The sequence below is a fragment of the Pelodiscus sinensis genome, chromosome 16 (assembly GCF_049634645.1).
Source record: "Pelodiscus sinensis isolate JC-2024 chromosome 16, ASM4963464v1, whole genome shotgun sequence".
NCBI classification, from domain to species: domain Eukaryota; kingdom Metazoa; phylum Chordata; order Testudines; family Trionychidae; genus Pelodiscus; species Pelodiscus sinensis.
This window is the reverse complement of record NC_134726.1, coordinates 41641134-41660296: the sequence shown is the minus strand read 5'-3', so window position 1 is coordinate 41660296 and position 19163 is coordinate 41641134. Positions and strand designations below refer to the sequence as shown.

At 46.2% G+C, this 19163-nt stretch overlaps 1 protein-coding gene across 9 annotated transcripts in view; it reads right to left on the bottom strand.

The window, feature by feature from the left end:
* UNKL (unk like zinc finger) overlaps positions 1-19163 on the bottom strand; it is a 151340-nt gene that overhangs the window by 83033 nt on the left and 49144 nt on the right. For 5 of the 9 annotated variants that reach the window (XM_075899984.1, XM_075899982.1, XM_075899983.1 and 2 more), the window contains one exon: positions 7932-8086. The exons of 2 other annotated variants lie outside the window; for them this stretch is intronic. In XM_075899984.1, the coding sequence (XP_075756099.1) occupies positions 7932-8086 (155 nt within the window). Of the gene's footprint in view, positions 1-7931; positions 8102-8576; positions 8858-19163 lie in introns of those variants that run through there. 2 more of the 9 variants (XM_014573724.3, XM_075899990.1) reach the window with 2 other exon arrangements.

The window sequence follows — 19163 nt, the reverse complement described above, 5'->3', positions numbered from 1 at the left end:
AAGTCTGGGTCTGAGGAAGGGTGTTTGCCCGTCTCTGAAAGAATCATTTTTAAATTGAGGTCTCTGTCTCTCCGTGTGCACGCCTTCAGTTTGGCGCAGTGTAGACAATCCTGTTGAGAGTGGGCGTGTCCGAGGCACTTAACACATTTGTCGTGGCCATCTAGGCCGGCATAGCATTGTTGCAGTCTGTGCAGAGTTTAAAGCCAGGTGAACCCATCTCTCGCGGTGATATTAATGAATGGCCAGAAATGCCAGCTGAGGCGAGCGGCCTTTTTTTCCTGCCTGTTTCTAAGAACTACCAAGGAGAAAAACCTTGGAGTAAACTAATTAACTATCTACCTGTCTTTAGAACTAATGAGGATCAAGGAGCACTGCAGAGGTCCATCTGAAACCAGAGGCAGTATAAAGGAACTAAAGGGAGGGTAGCTGCGCATGCGAGATTGTGCTGGGGCAATAAATGCACAGCTATCAAAAATCCACTCTGTGGTGCTGGGACGCACCTACTCCTACTATAGAGCACCCCAGGGACGTCTCCCAAAGAAGAATCAAGTGTTTGAGAGGAACACTCCATTTGTTCCATATTCAGACAGAATCTGTGGCAGGACATCCAAAATTGATATGAAAGTGTTGGGTGCACAAATAAAAAGGATGGGCAAAATCAGAGTTATTTTAAAGTCATCCACACAGACATGGGAATTAAAACCATGACTTAATGAGGTTGCTGGTGGTTAGGTCAGGAAGAACACTGTAGAGGCTGGGACCAAGATCAGAGCCTCAAAAAACAGACTGGAAAAAGTTTGAAAGAAAAAGAAACACCAGGTGAGAAAGTGAAGGAAAAGAGAGTTAAGGAAACTGAAGTAGACACTGCATTCAAGGAGCTTGGAAGTGAAAAGCAGGAAATTAATAGACCACAGGGACAGAAAAGAAGGTAAGGAAGAATGTCTCTGCATTACTGAAAGGTTAAAGGAAAGAATGGTTACTTACCTCGTAACTATGATTCTTTGAGATCTGTTGCTCGTGTCCATTCCAATTAGGTGTGTGCGTGCAGGGTGCATGCGTCATTGGAAGTTTTTCCCTCAGCAGTACCCTTAGGGCCAGCTGGAAGCCCCATGGAGTGGCATCAGTATATTGGCCCATGTAAACCCCTGCTGGCCCCCTCACCCACTCAGTTCCTTTTTACTGGAATATTCTGGAAAAGGGGCAGCAGGCAGGGATTTGGAATGGACATGAGCAATACATGTCGAAGAATCACAGTTACGAGATAAGTTCTTTCTTCTTCGAGTGATTGCTCATGTGCATTCCAATTAGGTGACTCCAAACCAGAACCTATGGAGGAGGACCGGATGTTGAAGCTACAGAAAAGTGGAGGACTGCCCTGCCTGGGGCAGCGTCTTCCCTGGCTTGATGCGTTAGTGCATAGTTACTGGCGAAGGTATGGACAGAGGACCATGTCATGGTTCTGAAGATGTCCAGAATGGGAACCTGCGACATGAAAGTGGTAGAGGTTGCCACAGCTCCCGTGGAGTGCACTCTAAGGGATGGAGCCGGTACCCCCACTAGGGCATAGCATTCCTTGATACAAGCAGTTATCCCGGAGGAAATCCACTGGGAGGACACGGGTTGACCCCTTGCACGTTCGGCGACAGCCACAAAGAGTTGCAGTGACTTCCTGAATGGTTTTGTCCTGTCTAAGTAAAAAGCTAATGCCCTGCACACATCTAGAGTGTGTAAAGCCTGTTCTTTCCCATACGCGTGCAGCTTGGGGTAAAAGACCGCCGGGAAAATATCCTGGGAGGTGTGGAAAGACGACACCACCTTGGGCAGAAAAGCTGGGTGGGGGCGAAGCCTAACCTTGTCTTGAAAAACACCGTGTAGGGGGGATCCGAGGTGAGCGCCCTGAGTTCGAATACCCGCCTGGCGAATGTGAGTGCCACCAGGAGACACCCTTTATAAGACAAGTATAGAAGGGAACACGTTGCTAAAGGTTCGAATAGGGGTCCCATAAGTTTGGAAAGGACCAGGTTTAGGTCCTACTGGGAAATGGGCTGGCGGACATATGAGTAGAGCCTATCCAACCCTTTCAGAAACCTTTTGACCATTGGGTTAGCAAACAGAGTTTTCCCCCCTTCCCCTGGGTGGAAGGCCGAAATGGCTGCCAAGTGAACCTTGATGGAGGAAGAAAAGAGGTCCTGGAGCCTGAGGTTTAACAGGTAATCCAGGATCAAGGGGATCGCAGCTTGCCTTGGGTGTACCCCCTTCCGGGCAGCCCAGATACAGAACCGTTTCCACTTAGCCAGGTATGTGGTCCTATGTAAAGGGCTTCCTGCTACCTAGTGGATGACTTCCTGGACCCGTTCCGAGCATTGAAGTTCCTTGGCCGTTAGCCACAGAGCTTCCACACTGTCAAATGCAGCGAGTGCAGGTCCGGGTGGCGGAGCCTGCCTGGGTCCTGAGTAATTAGGTCTGGGAGCAGTGGGAGGGTCATGGGTCTCTCACATGACAGGCTGAAGAGGGCTGAGAACCAGTGCTGCCTGGGTCAGGCCAGGGCGATGCCCTGAACTCCAACACCCGAGTAAGAACTTGTGGATTAGCGGGAATGGTGGGAAGGCGTATAATAGGCCCTGCGGCCAGGGGAGAAGGAGAGCACCTCCCAGTGAGCTCTGTCCCTGTCCCATGAGGGAGCAGAATTGGTGGCACTTCCTGTTCTGCTCTGTGGCGAAGAGGTCCAGATGGGGAGACCCCCACCCACGGAAGATTGATTGGGCTACATCCCACCTCAAAGACCATTCGTGTCCTGTAAAGTAACTACTCAGTTTGTCCACCAGGACGTTTTGGGAGCCTGGGAGGTACGAGGCCGTCGGGTGGATATCCGCCCTGATGCAAAGTTCCCACAGGTGAATAGCCTCCAAGCACAGGCAAGGGGAACGGGCCCAGCCTTGCTTGTTTATATACTCCGCCGCTGTCATGTTGTCCAATAGGATGAGGACAGACTTGCCCCTGAGGTGGAGAAGGAAAACCACATAAGCCAGTCAGACTGCCCGGAGCTCCATGATGTTGATATGCAGGGAGATCTCGTCTGTAGACCACATACCTTGCATGTGAAGGTCTCCCAGGTGGGCTCCCAAGCCAGTGTCCAACGCGTCTGTGACAAGGAGGGTGGACGGTACCGGTCTGGAACATGGTATCCCCGCAGAGACCTCTGCCTGGTTGATCCACCAGCTCAGCGCAAGACGGACAGGGGCAGGGACTGTCACTACCCTGTCCCATGGTATGGACGAGGCGGATTATGGTGCTGGGAGCGGTGCCATGACTGGGACCGGGCGCTCCAAGACCACCAGGTGGATTATGCCGCAGAGTCAGACGTGTACTCCGAGGCGGACCAGGGAGGAGTCAATGCAGACACCTGCAGAGCAGCTGCGTGCCTGGCCATAGATTCCGGCTTCCCATGGTGCTGAGGCGGACGTGGTGGCATGACGGTATGGACATCCGGTGCAGAGGTAGGTGCCGGAATGGTGTGAGCTGGTGTCAGGGCGTGGTACCGCAGCGTATCCGGTGTTGCGTCCTGATGAGGCACCATGGGAGGTGTGTCAGTGCTGTGAGCAGTGCCGGTGGAGCCAGGAGTGGGGGGCGGTGGGCTTGGGCCTGGGCTTCCAGGTGCCAAGGTCTCAGATTGTTTCGACTGCCAGTGCCGGGACGCCCCGTGTTGCCTGGAGGGTGCTGGAGTGGGGGGGGGGGGGGGGGGGCGGAGGAAGCGAGGGGAAGAGTCTATAAGCACCCTTGCCGCTTCTAAGGCCTCCGGGGTGGAGGGTTCAGGGAAGTCCTCCAGTGGGCTCGGCTCCCTATGCTGGGAGGAAGGTCAGCACTCCAGACTTGCCAGTGCCGCCCCACTGGAGGGCTCATGGAGGTCACGTGTCTGGCAGGGGACTGTCCCATTAGGCCTCCTCTTCTTCTACGGTGCCGGAGACTGAGACTGGTATCAAGGTCTCTGTGGTGCCGGGGAGGCATGGTGCAGAGGGGAATCCCGCACTGACGCCAGTGCGCTTTGAGGACCCGGTGCTGACTCTGGCACCGGTACCGGCCGGAGAGCCGCCTCTATAAGGATGATCTTAAGACTCAACTCTCCCTCACGTTTCATGCGTGGATTAAACGCCTTGCAAATTTTGCATGCTTCCGTGAGGTGCATCTTCCCCCAAGCACTTTAAACATGAAGAATGACGGTTGCCGCGGGGCATAGGCTTGTGGCACTTTTTGCAGGACTTAAAGCCTTGCGGGCTGGGTATGAGCTGCCGTGGGCACATGGTGCGCCGTGGCAGGGCACAACAACAAAAACAACAAAACAACAAGAGTGTCTAACTTAACTGCAGGTATGAAGCTAACTGAAAAAAATCAAGAACAATACTGAAGACAACTATCGCTAGATGAGCTGAGGGTTGTTCCAACAACTGTCACGGCAGTAAGAATGTACTGAGTGGGTGAGGAGGCCAGCAGAGGTATATATGGGCCGATATACCGGCGCCACTCCAGGGGGCTCTCCGCTGGCCCTAAGGGTACTACTGAGGGAAAAACTTCCGACGACACGTGCATGCTGCATGCACACACCTAGTTGGAATGCACATGAGCAATCACTCAAAGAAGAAGAGAAGGTGATGGTTGGAAAGAAAGGGAGGAAGAGGAACATCTGACTCTGGTATGTCAATGTTCTTCTTTGGGAAAAATGAACAAGGTCTGGGTTGAAAGAGGAGGGAGTAACTACAGAAGAGGCTTGAGGAGAGCGTCAAGGGTAGAGAAGAGGCAGCTTGATGAGATCAGATAACTCAGGCTCACAGGGCTCAGGTCCTGGAGCTGAAAAAAATTGCTCTGTAAACATTCTCTCTCAGATTGGAGCCCAAGCTCTGGGACTTGGGAAAGGGTGGAAGGTATAAAGGTTGGACTTTAGCCCAAGTGTCTACACAGTGATTTTTCATCCCCAGAGCTAAATCCCAACTAAAGTGACCCAAGTTATCTGCTATTTTTTTATCCCCATGTAGATATACCCTTAGCAGCAGAAAGCAGGAATGGAAGAAATGGATGTGACAAGATAATTATATATGGGGATAGTGGAACAACCCTGGTGTGGCAGTGATGCAAAAGGTTTAAGTGTAAGAAGGGGATGTCACTAAAGAAAAACAACAAAAAACAAAGAAATGAAGGATCAAGTTAAAAGCTGCAGAGGAATCTGAGTTTTGCCATGGACTTGTATCAAGCAGTCAAAGGAGTAATGAATTATGTTAAAATGGAAGAGACTGATTAGAGAAAGAGTATGCCCAAATTGAAAGGCTGGAGGAAAAGCAATAAAAAGTTAGAATAATCAGAGGAACACATTAATGTGGAAGCGAGACTCCCCTGAAAAGGAACGGGAATTGAAATGAGAGGAGAGCCACTCACTGAAATGGGAAGAGTTAGATCATGGAACAACAACAGATGGCAGCAAAATGGACAAAATGAGGAGCAAAAACTAAGACCATGTCTCCACTTGCTGCACAGGAGATTGATCTTCTGGCATTCAATTTTGCAGGGCTAGTGAAAACCCACTAAATCGAATGCTGAGGGTGGGTCTGGTACTTCCTGAAGTTGCAAGGAGTAAGGGAAGCCGACGGGAGCATTTGCTCCTGTCGGCCTCTCTCTGTGAAGACGGCGCCAAGCTCGGCTTAAGGTAAACTGACTCCAGCTACGTATTTTACGTAGTTGCAGTTGCGTACTTCAACCCAACCTTCCAGTTCTAGTGCAGACCTGACCTTAGATGTGAAAGTAGGGATGTAGTGTGGGTGAGGAAGGAAGGTATGTAAAGTAATTATATGGCCTCCACTATCATCATAGCTGGCCCACTTCACAATCTTTAATGCATTTATCCACAACACACCTATAAAAGCAGGAAAAACTTTTACCCTCATTTACAAATATAGAACTGAGGCAGAGAGGCTAAGTCACTTGCACAAAATCAATCAGGATGTATGAGAAAAAGTAAGGAAATGAACTCAGGCCTCCCAAGTACAAGGTTAGTTCCCTAATTATTGCACCATACTTTCCTTATTACGGCTTTTTGGGTGCTATGATGCTTGCACTGGAGGAGAAAGAGCAAGAAATCAGTGGCATAAAGGCAGCGGCAGATGGAAAGACTGAGGTTTCATTTATAATAAAAATGACCACAAAAATGTCCATGATACCAGTTGTGAAGGCAGCAATGATAAGAGGGAACAGCACTTAAGTTGGAGCCAAGAAGAAGGGGAATCAGTAGGTAATGGAGATGACCACAAAGAGGAAAATGAATGACAGAAGGCTGCAATTGAAAGAGAGATTGCTAGAGGCAAGAAGGAAAAGTTATAGTTGAGATTGGGAGAATCAGGGAGGGAGGAGTAGTCCGACAAATACCTAAATTATAATAGACTGGGTTAGATTGAGGTGAAGAGAAAACACAACCGAGCTTGAGTATCGAGGTGGAAAAAGGAATAGAGAGAGACAAGTATGCAGGGGAAGAGCAGATGAAAAGGCAGGAGTTTAAGTCTCAGAAGGTGAACCTTTGATGCACAGAGAATACAGCAGCTAAATAATCATGACAATAGAAAAAGTAAGAACTCTGGCAACTAAACATTCAACTACATTAACTGCAGCAAATGATTGAGTATAAGCACAGGGGATGGTGGAGAAAACTGCTGAAACTTAATCCTTGACCAAGTTCAAGTCCTTGATAGTAGGAGAGTTCCTATGGACAAGATAGTCAGACACTCCCTGGCTCTTCTTATCCAGTAACCTGGGAGCACTATGAAGAGCTTTTGGGAGAGCGTGTGTGTCTCATAGGTTATTGCTGAAAGCAGCGAACAGAAGTGAACCAAGGAGTCCAATGGGATTCAAGCCCCTGTGCAGAAAAAGGAGTGGGTTCCTACTGGAACAGTAGCACAGAGCTCAGGAGTGCAAGAACTCTGTTATGCCACTGACACATCCCTGGAGGTACGTGCGGCTGCAGATTTCATACTGGAGAGCTAAGGCACAACATAAACAGCTACAAAGATACATATGGTTGGACTAACGGGCAACAGCGTGAAGCTGCAGAACCTGCATCAATGAAAGGTCTCTCATTTTAAAAACACATTTACTGGTTATTTCCTTTTAAGCATATTTTAAAATATGTAACCTATATTTGTTTTCTGTTTTAATTTTACAAACAAAAAGCTACTAGTATTGAAAACCTGTTAGTGAAAGTTCCACCAATAAGCAAACTTATACTCATGAGCTATAGAAGGGTCTTTGTTGCTCATTAAAAAGAAAAATCAATAGAGATGTAGGCTACAATCCCCTGACCACATCTACAAAGGAAGAAAGAGAAGGAAACACAGACGTAATATAAAATTATATGTGGTACTCAGGCATGGGCCAGACATTGCATGAGGTCAGCGGTTCTCAAATTATGGGTTGGGACTCCAGAATGGGTTGCGCTAGCTTAGACTTTTCAGGATTGGCCCTGGCCTGAGCTCCACTATCCAGGGCCAAAGATGATGACTTCAGGCTTCAGCCCAGGGCAGCAGGGCTCACTTACATGCCCCCTTCCTGGAGCAGAAGCCCTCTGGCTTTGGCCCTCCCGCATGGGCAGTAGGGCTTGGGCAGGCTCAGGATTTCATCTCCCATCCTGTGGTCATGTAGTATTTTTTGTTGTCAAAAGGAAATCACAGTGCAATTAAATTTAAGAACTCCTGCAGTAGGTACCAGAACCAGTTTAAAACCTTCACTGACACATGTGAGGGCTGATATTTATTGAGCCCTCAATAAATGTCTAAGTAAGGTGCTTCTTTTCTGTTGCAATATACATATAGTAAAAAGAGATGGCTGAGAAATAAAACAAACAATTATATATTGACAGAGTGATCATTAGTAACTTTTTCAGAAGTATTTACACTTACATTTCCAGACTGCCCACTGTTATTTGTAATGCTGTTTGTGGAGTTAAGATTGCTGCTCCATTCATTTGCAATTCCTATGCTGTCTGCTGAAAACAGATGAGCGCCTGGCTTTGATTGACAACCAGTTTGCAGTATGACTACATTCATGGTGTCCTCTGTTGAAGGAATCCCCAACAAATTACACACAGATTTTGTATTTAGCTGTGTGAATTCAACAATTATATACCTCAAACCAAACACAGCACCACTTCTCACATGAAAACATTTAACTACATAAATAAAAACTGTTTCTGAAAACAAAATAATATAAACAAAGCAAAATCAATTTGAAAATGGTGTAATTTAATATTGGTGTATTTGTGGCCACTTAAACTTTAGTACCAAATAGTTGTCCATATCCCAGAGGGCTTCTCCTTATAATATGGTCCAGCAAAAATCCATAGGAACAAAACAGATTGGTATGCAAGAACAGTCTTATTACAGATTTTGCTGTACTTTCAGGAATCTATGATACTATAGAGTTGAGAGAGAACATTTTTAGGACTCCCTGTTGCAATGATACATGTGACATTATATACTGAATTACTCTCTTTTTCACTCAAAGTGATCTATAGCATCACACCAAAAGAAGAGGATGTTACTCACCTTGTGAAGTAATGATGGTTCTTCAAGATGTGTGTCTCTAGGGGTGCTCCACCATAGGTGTGTATACATGCCTGCACTTCTGATTGGAGATGTTTGGTAAAAATGCCAGTTTGGCCTGTACACCAGCTCTCCCTCCCTTCTTTTCTTCCTCGAGGCTCATCACCACTGCATAGGGAAACCACTTTCTCTACAATACAACCCCTGTGGAGAACTTTTCAAAGTAAAACAGAGAAGGCTGGGTTGTAGAGCACCCATAGGGACACACATCTTGAAGAACCACCATTACTGTAAAAGGTGAGTAACTTCGTCTTCTACTTTGGGTACTGTTCTATAGGTGCTCCATTGTAGGTGACTCCTGAGCAGTATCTTCAATGTGAGGTTGGGAAAAGGGGAGCCTACACAGGAACGATGAGCTCCACCTAAACCAAAGCATAACCAGATTACTGTCATTAAAAATTTAAAAAGTTGGGGTACGTCTACACTACAGCGCTAGTTCGAACTAACTTAGTTCGAATTAGTTAATTCGAACTAAGCTAATTCGAACTAACGCGTCTAGAACTAAAAACTTAGTTTTGCTAATTCGAACTAGCAAGTCCACATTGAGTGGACTCTGAACAGGGCTTAAGGATGGCCGGAAGCAGTGCCAGCAGGGCATAAGAGGAGGACTTAGAGCATGGAGATGCTGTCTCAGGCTAGCCGAGGGCTGTGCTTAAAGGGTCCCGACCCCCACCCTGGACACACAGTTCTAAGGGGTGCCCCGCTTGCAAAGAAGTTCTGGCTTGGAGTGCCCGGAGTACCCACACTGGGCACATCACACCACTCGGCCATCAGCCCAGCTGCACTTGCCGCAGGCTGCCATCTGGGGAGAGGGGGTAATTGGGGGGCTGCAGGAGAGCTTCCACCCCCAGAAGCCCGCAGAGCCAGCCCAGTCCTCCCCATCGGGGGCTCGTACCCCATTCCTCCCTCACCTCCTTCCACTTACCCTTCCCTAGCCCCCCTTCTTATTGATGTACAAAATAAAGATAACGTTTCTTCCAACACTGACTCTGTCTTTATTGAACAAAACTGGGGGGAGACTGGGAAAAGGAGGTGGGAGAGGGGAAGAGAAAGGCTGGGAGAAGGGAGGGCAACTAACATGATCAGGGGTTGGGAACAGGTCCCAGATGAAGAAAGGCTACAGAGACTGGGACTGTTCAGCTTAGAAAAGAGGAGACGGAGGGGGGACAGGATAGAGGTCTCTAAAAGCAGGGGTTGGGTGGAGACGGTGCATTCAGAAAAGTTCTTCCTGAGTTCCCATAAAGAAGGACTAGAGGACACCAAAGGAAAGGAATGGGTAGCAGGCTTCAAACTAGTAAGAGAAAGTTGTTGTTCTTCACAAAGCAAATAGTTAACCTGCGGAACTCCTTGCTGCAGGAGGCTGTGAAGGCTACAACTAGAACAGAGTTTAAAGGGAAGTGAGATCAAGTCATGGAGGTTGGGTCCATGGAGTGGTCTTAGCCAGGGGGTAGGAGTGGTGTCCCTGCCCAAAGTTTGTGGAAGGCTGGAGAGGGATGGCACGAGACAAATGGCTTGGTCACTGTCTTCGGTCCATCCCCTCCAGGGTCCCTAGGGTTGGCCGCTGTCAGCAGACAGGCTACTGGGCTAGATGGACCTTTGGTCTGACCCAGGACGGCCATTGTAAGCTCAGGGCTCAGGGTCAGGGGTCTCAGTGGACCCTCTTGATTTTCATGCACACCTGCTCCTGGGTGGCCAGGCTGGCAGCTCTCCTGCCCTAGCCGGCCACTTTCCTGTGCCTAGTGCGGAGATCGTGGACAAGGTCCACGATGTCCGCACTAGCCCAGGAAGGTGCCCGCCTCTTGCGGTCCAGGGCAAGCTCCCGGGAGCCGCCAGCCTGGTCCCGGGAAGAGGGGGTGGGCTGGGGGACATCGGGTGGGTGGCTCTGTGCAGTGCCAGGTGCAGGGTCTGCTGGCTGGGTGCTGGCAGGCTTGCACCTGGCACGGGCACCGTAGCCAGCCCGTGCCCCTTTAAGGGGTCCGGGAGGGGGGCATAGAGTTTCCCTGGTGTTGGCCAGAGTGGCCACCAGGGAAACCTGGAGAGGGCTAGCCTCCCACTAGTTCGAATTAAGGGGCTACACACCCCTTAATTCGAACTAGCTAGTTCGAACTAGGCTTAATCCTCATAAAATGAGGTTTACCTAGTTCGAACTAAGCGCTCCGCTAGTTCGATTCAAATTCGAACTAGCGGAGCGCTAGTGTAGCGCCTATTAAAGTTAGTTCGAACTAACTTTGTAGTGTAGACATACCCTTGTAGAGCAGTTTTTAAACTAAGGGCTACAGGCGCACATGGATCGGTCAGAGACATCCCTTACAGGAGTGTCTATTAATGGAGATTCTCTGTCTTAGTAAAGAGGAGAGGATGGAAGATGATAAAATACAGGTAAGATCTGATGAGAAACGGTCAAAGGAAAAAGAGTTAATTCAATCACATCATGTAATTGACAGCTAAAAGTGACAAGTTTTCCAAGTGCTTATATGCAAACACTAGAAGTCTAAATAATAAGATGGGTGAACTAGAGCGCCTCTTGTTAAATGAGGATCTTGATTGAACAGACGTCACAGAAACTTTGTGGAATGAGGATAATGAATGGCACACAGTAATACCAGAGTACAAAATATATTGGAAGGCGCGAACAAGTCATGCTGGTAAGGGAGCGGCACTACATCTAAAAGAAAGCCTACAATCAAACGAAGTAAAAATTTTAAATGAACCACAATGTGCCATAGAATCTCTATGGATTGTAATTCCATGCTTTAATAATAAGAATATAGCAGTAGGAGTATAATAGTGACCACACGAACAGGATGGTGCTAGTGACTGAAATGCAAAAGGAGCTTAGAGAGGCTAGGAAAATAAAAACCTCAGTAATAATGGGAGATTTCATATTATTGACTGGATACATGTCACCTCAGGGTGTGATGCAGAGATAGTTTCTTGACACCTTAAATGACTGCCTCTTGGAGCAGCTGGTTCTGGAACCCACAACAGGAGAGACAATTCGTGATTTAGTCCTACGTGGACTGGTCTAAGAGGGGAATATAGCTGGAGTGCTTGGAAATAGTGATCATAATATAATTAAATTTAACATCCTGATAGTGGGTAAAACACCACAGCAGCCCAACACTGTTGCATTTAATTTCAGTAAGGGAAACTACAGACAAATGAGGAGGGTCCTTAAATAGAAATTAAAAGGCACAATGTCAAAAGTGAAATCTCTGCAAGCTGCATGGACACTTCAAAGATACCATAATAGATGCTCCATTTAAATAATGTACCCCAAATTAAAAAACATGGTAAGAGAACCAAAAAAGTGCCTCCATGGTAGGAATGTTAGCTATCAGTTAAATGAATAGCTTAACTAACCTCATTAATTCACAGCTGTTTGTCAACTATTCTATAGTCCCCTGGGGGGAGGCTGGCAGCCAGTGCCATCCGGACTGACTTCTTGGGAGCTCCCTGACACTCTGCACTGCTGCCTCTCTATCAGAGGCAGTGGTACAGGGTGCCAGGTGGGAGCCAGTCCATGAGGGAAGCCAGTTTAAAAAACAGCTTCCTTTTCAGATCAGCTGCCTTGCGCTGCTGCATCTGATACAGAGGCGGCAGCGCAGGATGGCAGCAATCCCTGTCAGTGGGGGGGCCTGAGTGGGTGGAGAGGAAGCAGGGAAGTGGACAGGGTTTACTGCCGGAGCAGCCTCTGTCTGCAGCTAGCACCGGACCCGCAGCGGACAGAGGCTGCTTTGCAACATCAGTCTCTCGTATCCCACCCTCCCACACTGCTGCCTCTGATAGACAGCAGCTCAGAGTCAGCAGCATAGGGGTGGGGCAAACTTTTAAGCTGGCTCCCCACCAGAACTGGCTCCTGCTTTCTCCCCCTTGCTGCCTCTGATACAGCGGGCAGCAAAGTGGGTGGAATTCAAGTAGTTGACTAGATTAACCGATAAATTTAGGCTTATCTGTTAATCAATTACTCATTCACATCCCTACTCCATGGTTTAAAAACCAAGTAAAAGAAGCAGTGAGACATAAAAAGGCATTGTTTTTAAAAGTTAAAGTTAAATCCTAGTGAGGAAAATAGAAAAGAGCATAAACTCTGGCAAATTAAGAGTAACAATATAATTAGGAAGACCAAAAAAGAATGAAAAATAGCTAGCCAAAACCTTAAAAAGTAATAGCAAAAAAATGTTAAGTACCTTAGAAGCAGGAAGTCTAACAACCAACCAGCTGAGATACTGGACAATTGAGATGCTAAAGGAGCAATCAAGGATATAAAATAATTGTGGAGAAACTAATGAATTCTTTGCTTCAGTCTTCATGGCTGAGGAGGGGAAGGAGATTCCCAAACCTCAGCCATTCTTTTTGGGGCTGTGTCTAGACCACATCCCTCTTTCGACAGAGGGATGTAAATTAGACACGTCGAAATTGCAACTGAAGCAGGGATTTAAATATACCACACTTCATTTGCATAATCATGTCATTGCGCTCTTTCAAACGATCCTGTACTCGTCAAAAAATGAGGTTTACAGGATCTTTCAAAAAAGCCTGCCATTTTCAACAGAATCATGTCCAGACCATGGTTTTACTTTCGAAATGGTGCTTTTCCGAAAAAGCGACATAATGTGATTATGCAAATGAAGCGTGGGATATTTAAATCCCCGCTTCATTTGCAATTTTGACGTGTCTAATTTACATCCCTCTGTTGAAAGAGGGATGTGGTCTAGACACAGCCTAAGTCACAAATATGAGAAACTGTCCCAGATTAAAGTGTTATTAGAGAAGGTTTTGGAACAAATTGATAAACTAAATAGTAATAAGTCACCAGGATTAGGTGTTATTCACCAAAGAGTTCTAAAAGAACTCAAATGTAATATTGCAGAACTACTAAATGTGGTCTGTAACCTATCCTTTAAATCAGCTTCTGCACCTAATGACTGGAGTGTGATGCCAATTTTTTAAAAAGGCTCTAGAGATGACCCTGGCAATTACAGGGTGGTAAGTCTAACTTCAGTACCAGGTAAACTGGTTGAAACTACAGTATAGAACAGACTTGTCACACAGAGCTAAACATAATCTGTTAGAGAAAAGTCAACTTGTTTTTTTGTAAAGGGATGTCATGTTACTGGATTTTGAGGGGAGCAGCCAGATCATGCTGCACCCATGGGGGGGTGTTGGCCCCAAAGTGGCGCAAAGGGGGTCATGTGAGGTGTTCAATAGAAGCCTACTTTCTTCTAATTCCATATATGCTATTCATGTGATTGTATAATGACGGTATGTAAAGTTATAAATATGTATTTTGTGTGGATACCAAATGTTTCTCTATATGTGGTTGAACTATGGGCAAAGCAGTTCGGCCTATGGACATGCTAATTAGCGAGGCCCTGTGGGACAATGGCACTCAATGGGCCAAGGACACACCTAAATAATGAGTGGTGACTCATACCTAAGGGCTACCAGCAGGGAACACAGGGATAGGCCGCTCGCCAGGTGACCTGCTGTAGCCAAGAAGAGACCAGGAAGGAGGGATAAATAGGCCATGTGGTTGACTCCATCTTGGTTCTCAGCTCAGCACTTCATCCCAGAGGCAGCAGTGCAGGGATTGAAGAACTGTGGACCCATCCTGATTCTAGGATGTGCAACAAGGACTCTTAAGCCAGCAGCTGTAACATCTCTGCTAGAGCCTGCAGCGAGAACTGGGAGATTCGATGCATGTAATGTATGATTCTTTAGCAACCTTACGCTCATGCTTTTCTTTCTTGTGGTAATAAACCTTTAGAGGATAGATTCTAAAGGATTGGCTCAGCGTGATTTGTGGGTAAGGTCCAGAGGGTAAATTGACCAGGGATCTCTGGCTGGTTTCTTGGAACCGGAGAGAACTAGTTCGGGGTAGGTGGGATTGGGTTCTAAGACCCTCCCACCTGTATATGAGGCCCGGGGCCATCTGGGGCATGGATACTGTTGGGGTGTCGAAGGGGTTTTGCTCATGAGGCTTCAGGCAGGCTGCTGAAGTGCTCTGTGGGACTGGTTTGTGGCCTGTTTGGGAAGGTCACCAGTCTGGGGGCTGTAAGGAGCCCCGAATTTAAGCAATTCGCCCTGAGCGGGTGCCCTCAGCTGTGCCCAGACACGACCCGGTCCATCACAAGGGAAATCATACTTCATCAACCTACTAGAATTCTTTGACAAGCACATGGGCAAGGGGAGTTCAGTGGATATAGTATTCTTAGATTACCAGAAAGCCTTTGACAATGTCCCTCACCAAAGACACTTAAGCAAAGTAACCTTTCATGAATAAGAGGGAAGGTCCTTTCATGGACTGGTAACTGGTTAAAAGATAAGAAACAAAGGGTAGGAATAAATGGTTACTTTGCAGAATGGAGAGAGGTAACAAGTGATGCCCCCCAGGTGTCCATACTGGGACCAATTCTATTCAACATATTCATAAATGATCTGGAAAAAGGGGCAAACAGTGAGATGGCAAAATGTAGATGATACCAAACTGCTCAAGATAGTGAAGTCCAAAGCAGACTATGAAAAGCTTCAGAAATATTTCACAAAACTAGGTGACTGAGCAACAAAATGGTAGATGAAATTCAAAGTGGATAAATGCAAAGTAGTGCATTATTGGAAAACAATCTCAACTATACATATAAAATAATAGGGACTAAATTAGCTGTTATCATTCAAGAGAGAGATCTTGTAGTCATTGTGGATAGTTCTCTGAAAACATCCACTCAATATGCAGTAGCAATCAAAAAAGCGAACAGAATGCTGGGAATTATTAAGAAAGGGAAAGAAAATAAGACAGAGAATATCTTATTGCTTCTATATAAATCCATGTCATGCTGCATGCAGATGTGGTTCTCTCATCTAAAAAAAAATGTATTGACATTGGAAAGGCTTCAGAAAAATGGGAACAAAAATTATTAATTTGATATAACAAATCTTGCGAATAAAGAGGAAGCAATGGACAGGTATACCTAAACTTTAGTAAAGCATCTGATACTAGGGAAATATAACCTAGATGGGGCCACTATCAGGTGGGTGCAAAACTGGCTGAATAACCATTCCAAGAGCGTAGTTATTGGTTCATAGTCATGTTGGAAGGGCATAACAAGTGAGGTTCCACTGGGGTCAGTTTTGGGATCGGTTCTGTTCAATATCTTCATCAACAATTTAGATATTAGCATAGAGAGTATGCTTATTAACTTTGCATTTGATACCAAGCTGGGAAGGTTCTAATTGCTTTGGAGGTTAGGGTCATAATTCAAAATGGTCTGGACAAACTGGAGAAACGGTCTGAAGTAAATAGGATGAAGTTTAATATTCATGACTGGTGTGGGAAAAGTGAATAAAGGATAGTTATTTACTCCTTCCCATAACACAAGAATCAAAAGAAATTAACAGCCAGCAGGTTTAAAACAAACAAAATGAAGTACTTCACACAATACACACTCAAGCTATGGAATTCTTTGCCAGGGGATGTTGCGAAGTCCAAGACTATAAAAGCGTTCAAAAACAACTCGAGAAATTCATGTAGGAGAGGTCCATCGATGGCTATTAGCCAAGTCAGACAGGGATGGTGTCCTTAGCCTCTGCTTTGTCAAAAGCTAGAAATGGGTAACAGCAGATGGATCACTTGATAGTTATCTGTTCATTTCCTCTGGAGTACCTGGCATTGGGCACTGTCAGAAGACAGAATACTGGGCTACACAGAATTTGGTCTGAACCTGTATGGTCATTCTTATGATATTTGGAAATGAGTCTCTTATGGATGACAATACTATAGAGCTGAAGATAGCATCAGAAGCAGAATCTCCAATAATCACATAGGCTACGTCTAGACTGGCATGATTTTCCGGAAATGCTTTTAACAGAAAAATTTTCCGTTAAAAGCATTTTCGGAAAAGAGCGTAGATTGGCACGGACGCTTTTCCGCAAAAGCACTTTTTGCCAATCTAGACGCGCTTTTGTGCAAAAAAGCCCTGATGGCCATTTTCGTGATCGGGGCTTTTTTGCACAAAACAAATTTCAGCTGCCTACACTGGCCCTTTTGCGCAAAAGGGACTTTTGCCCGAACAGGAGCAGCATAGTATTTCCGTAAAAAGCACTGATTTCTTACAGCAGGAAGTCAGTGCTTTTGCGGAAATTCAAGTGGCCAGTGTAGACAGCTGGCAAGTTTTTCCGGAAAAGCGGCTGATTTTCCGGAAAAACTGGCCAGTCTAGACACAGCCATAGCGTTTTGCAAATGTACAAGCAGACAGCCAAGTCTCTGCTGTCTGCAGATTTCCAAGACAGGAACATTCTTAAGAAAGCAATAAGAGATGAAAACCAATCTCATTGAATGTGTACAGATTCCAGATGGAGGTAACACATTGTGAGCATGATAGGAGTTAATATAGTTTAACACCCATCTGGAGAGTTTCTGGGCTGAGGCATTGTGCATTTTGACCTTGCCACAATGAACAGGAAAAGCTTAGCAGTTGACCTAAAGGCCTTCATTCTGTCCAAATCAAAGGACAAAGCTCTTCTAACATTTAATGCATGTAGAATAGCCTCCCTATTGTCTTAGTGAGGCGGCAAATGAGTTGATTTACATGAAAAGATGAGGCCACCATGGGGATGAACTTTGGATGTGGCCTAAGAGTGATCCTGTCTTTAAAAGAACGTTGGGAACAGGAGGTCATATGCTGTCCAGGAGTGGCCCAAGGCCGGCTGTGGCAGCTGGCACCCCAGGCGGGCGGCATGATCAGCACCCCCACCTGCACAGCCATCAATGGCTGTGATGTCATCACGGGGCGCCCGGACCAGAGGTGCTCTAGGCAACTGCCTAGTTCGCCTAGGCTCATGGGCTGCCCCTGATGCTGTCAGTGCCACTGTCTCCCCTATTCTTTTTGCTGAGGTGATGGTCACTAAAAATGCTGTCTTCACTGACAGGTAAACTACAGTTAGGTTCTAGATTGGATTGGGTATTTGGGTTGGGGACAGAGATTCACCATGCCCTTGAGGAATCTCTCTGTAGTTTTTGGGTGGGTGAAAAAGAATATTCCTGTTTCAGATGATGAAAAGGACTTATGGCCACAAGGTATACTTTGAGCATAAGGAGAGATAGTTCTGTCATTTTAAAATCTAGTATGTAGTCCAACACTATAGGGAGAATGGAAAATGCTGAGGTGCTTTATTTGGAATTACACCAAACCTAAAACCTTGTCTTCTTTTGCAGACAAGTGCATCGGGTAGCAGATTTTCTACAGTGTAGTAGCACTTTTTGCAGCTCTCTACATACTGGAACCATGAAGGAGCCAAACCTTGAGCCGCTGTATCCATACGTCAGGAAGAAGAATCTACCCTTCATTCTGTGAGAAGAGGTAAGAAGTGGGCTGAAGAGGGACTGACGTGTGTGACAACCTGTGGCAAATATAGGTACCCTGTCTCTCAGCCAGGTGTGATCAATCGGTATAATGTTTGCTTCTTCTCTTTTTATTTTTATCATGACCTTCAGAAGCAGAGGAAATGGGGGAAAGGTGTATAGGAGGCCTTTGTCTCATGGTAGAAGGAAAGTGTCCCCTAATAAGTGTTTCCTGAGGCTCTGTGTGGAGCAACAGAATGGCCATTTCTTGTTCAAGTAAGTTGGAACAAGCCTATTGTTGGGGTGCCCCACTGTTAGAATATGCTGCAGGTTCATTTCCAATTCACAGTCATGTGACTACTTGCAACTGAGACTGCTGCTGTATTTTGCAACCCCAGTAGGTAGGTGGCAGACATTAAAACATTTTCCAAATGTACCAATTTCATAGTTTCAGCGCTTCCGTCCACAGGGAGGATCATCTGGCGCCCTCTTGATGATTTATATAGTACATGCTGCCATTGTCAGAAGTCACTGGTGTGGTGTCTTGACAGGTCTCTTGGTGTGACCAATTATGATAACTGTTTAGCTACATCTGTGTAATCTCCTGTGTGTTATATTGGCTATGCACAAGTAGCCAACAATGAAACTCCAAGAGAGCTTCCAAAGACCACAAAATCAGGAAAGGATCAAAGGCTCCTGGACAGGTTATTGTAAATGAAGCACAGTAATAGCTTCCCTAGATCAGATGTTTACGCATATGTTAAGAATGTGACAATGGACTTGACTCAGTAAGTAGCATGGGATTCAATATTGTTGTCTAGGTCAAAGACAACTCCCCAGGAGTACATATTTATCATAGTGTGACAAAACTCCTTCTCAAACTTGGTGGGTCCTGTGCTTTCAGGCAGACTGCCTGCCTCAGAGGCTCACAGCAGCCCTCAATTTAGGCACCACACCTAGGGCATCAGCTTATATTTGCTGGGCTATTCTCATAACTGGCTAGCATAAAGTATTGAGGGAAACCAAAGTCCAGTCTTGGTGGACCTCCAAACGATACAGGGCTGAACAAATACCTTTCTTTTCCCCAGTCTTTTCTCTGAGTTGAAATGCGGAAGTGGGTGTTGGGGGAACCCAGGCCCATCCTTAACTCTGGGTTCCAGCCCAAGGCCCTGTAATAGCAACTGCCTATA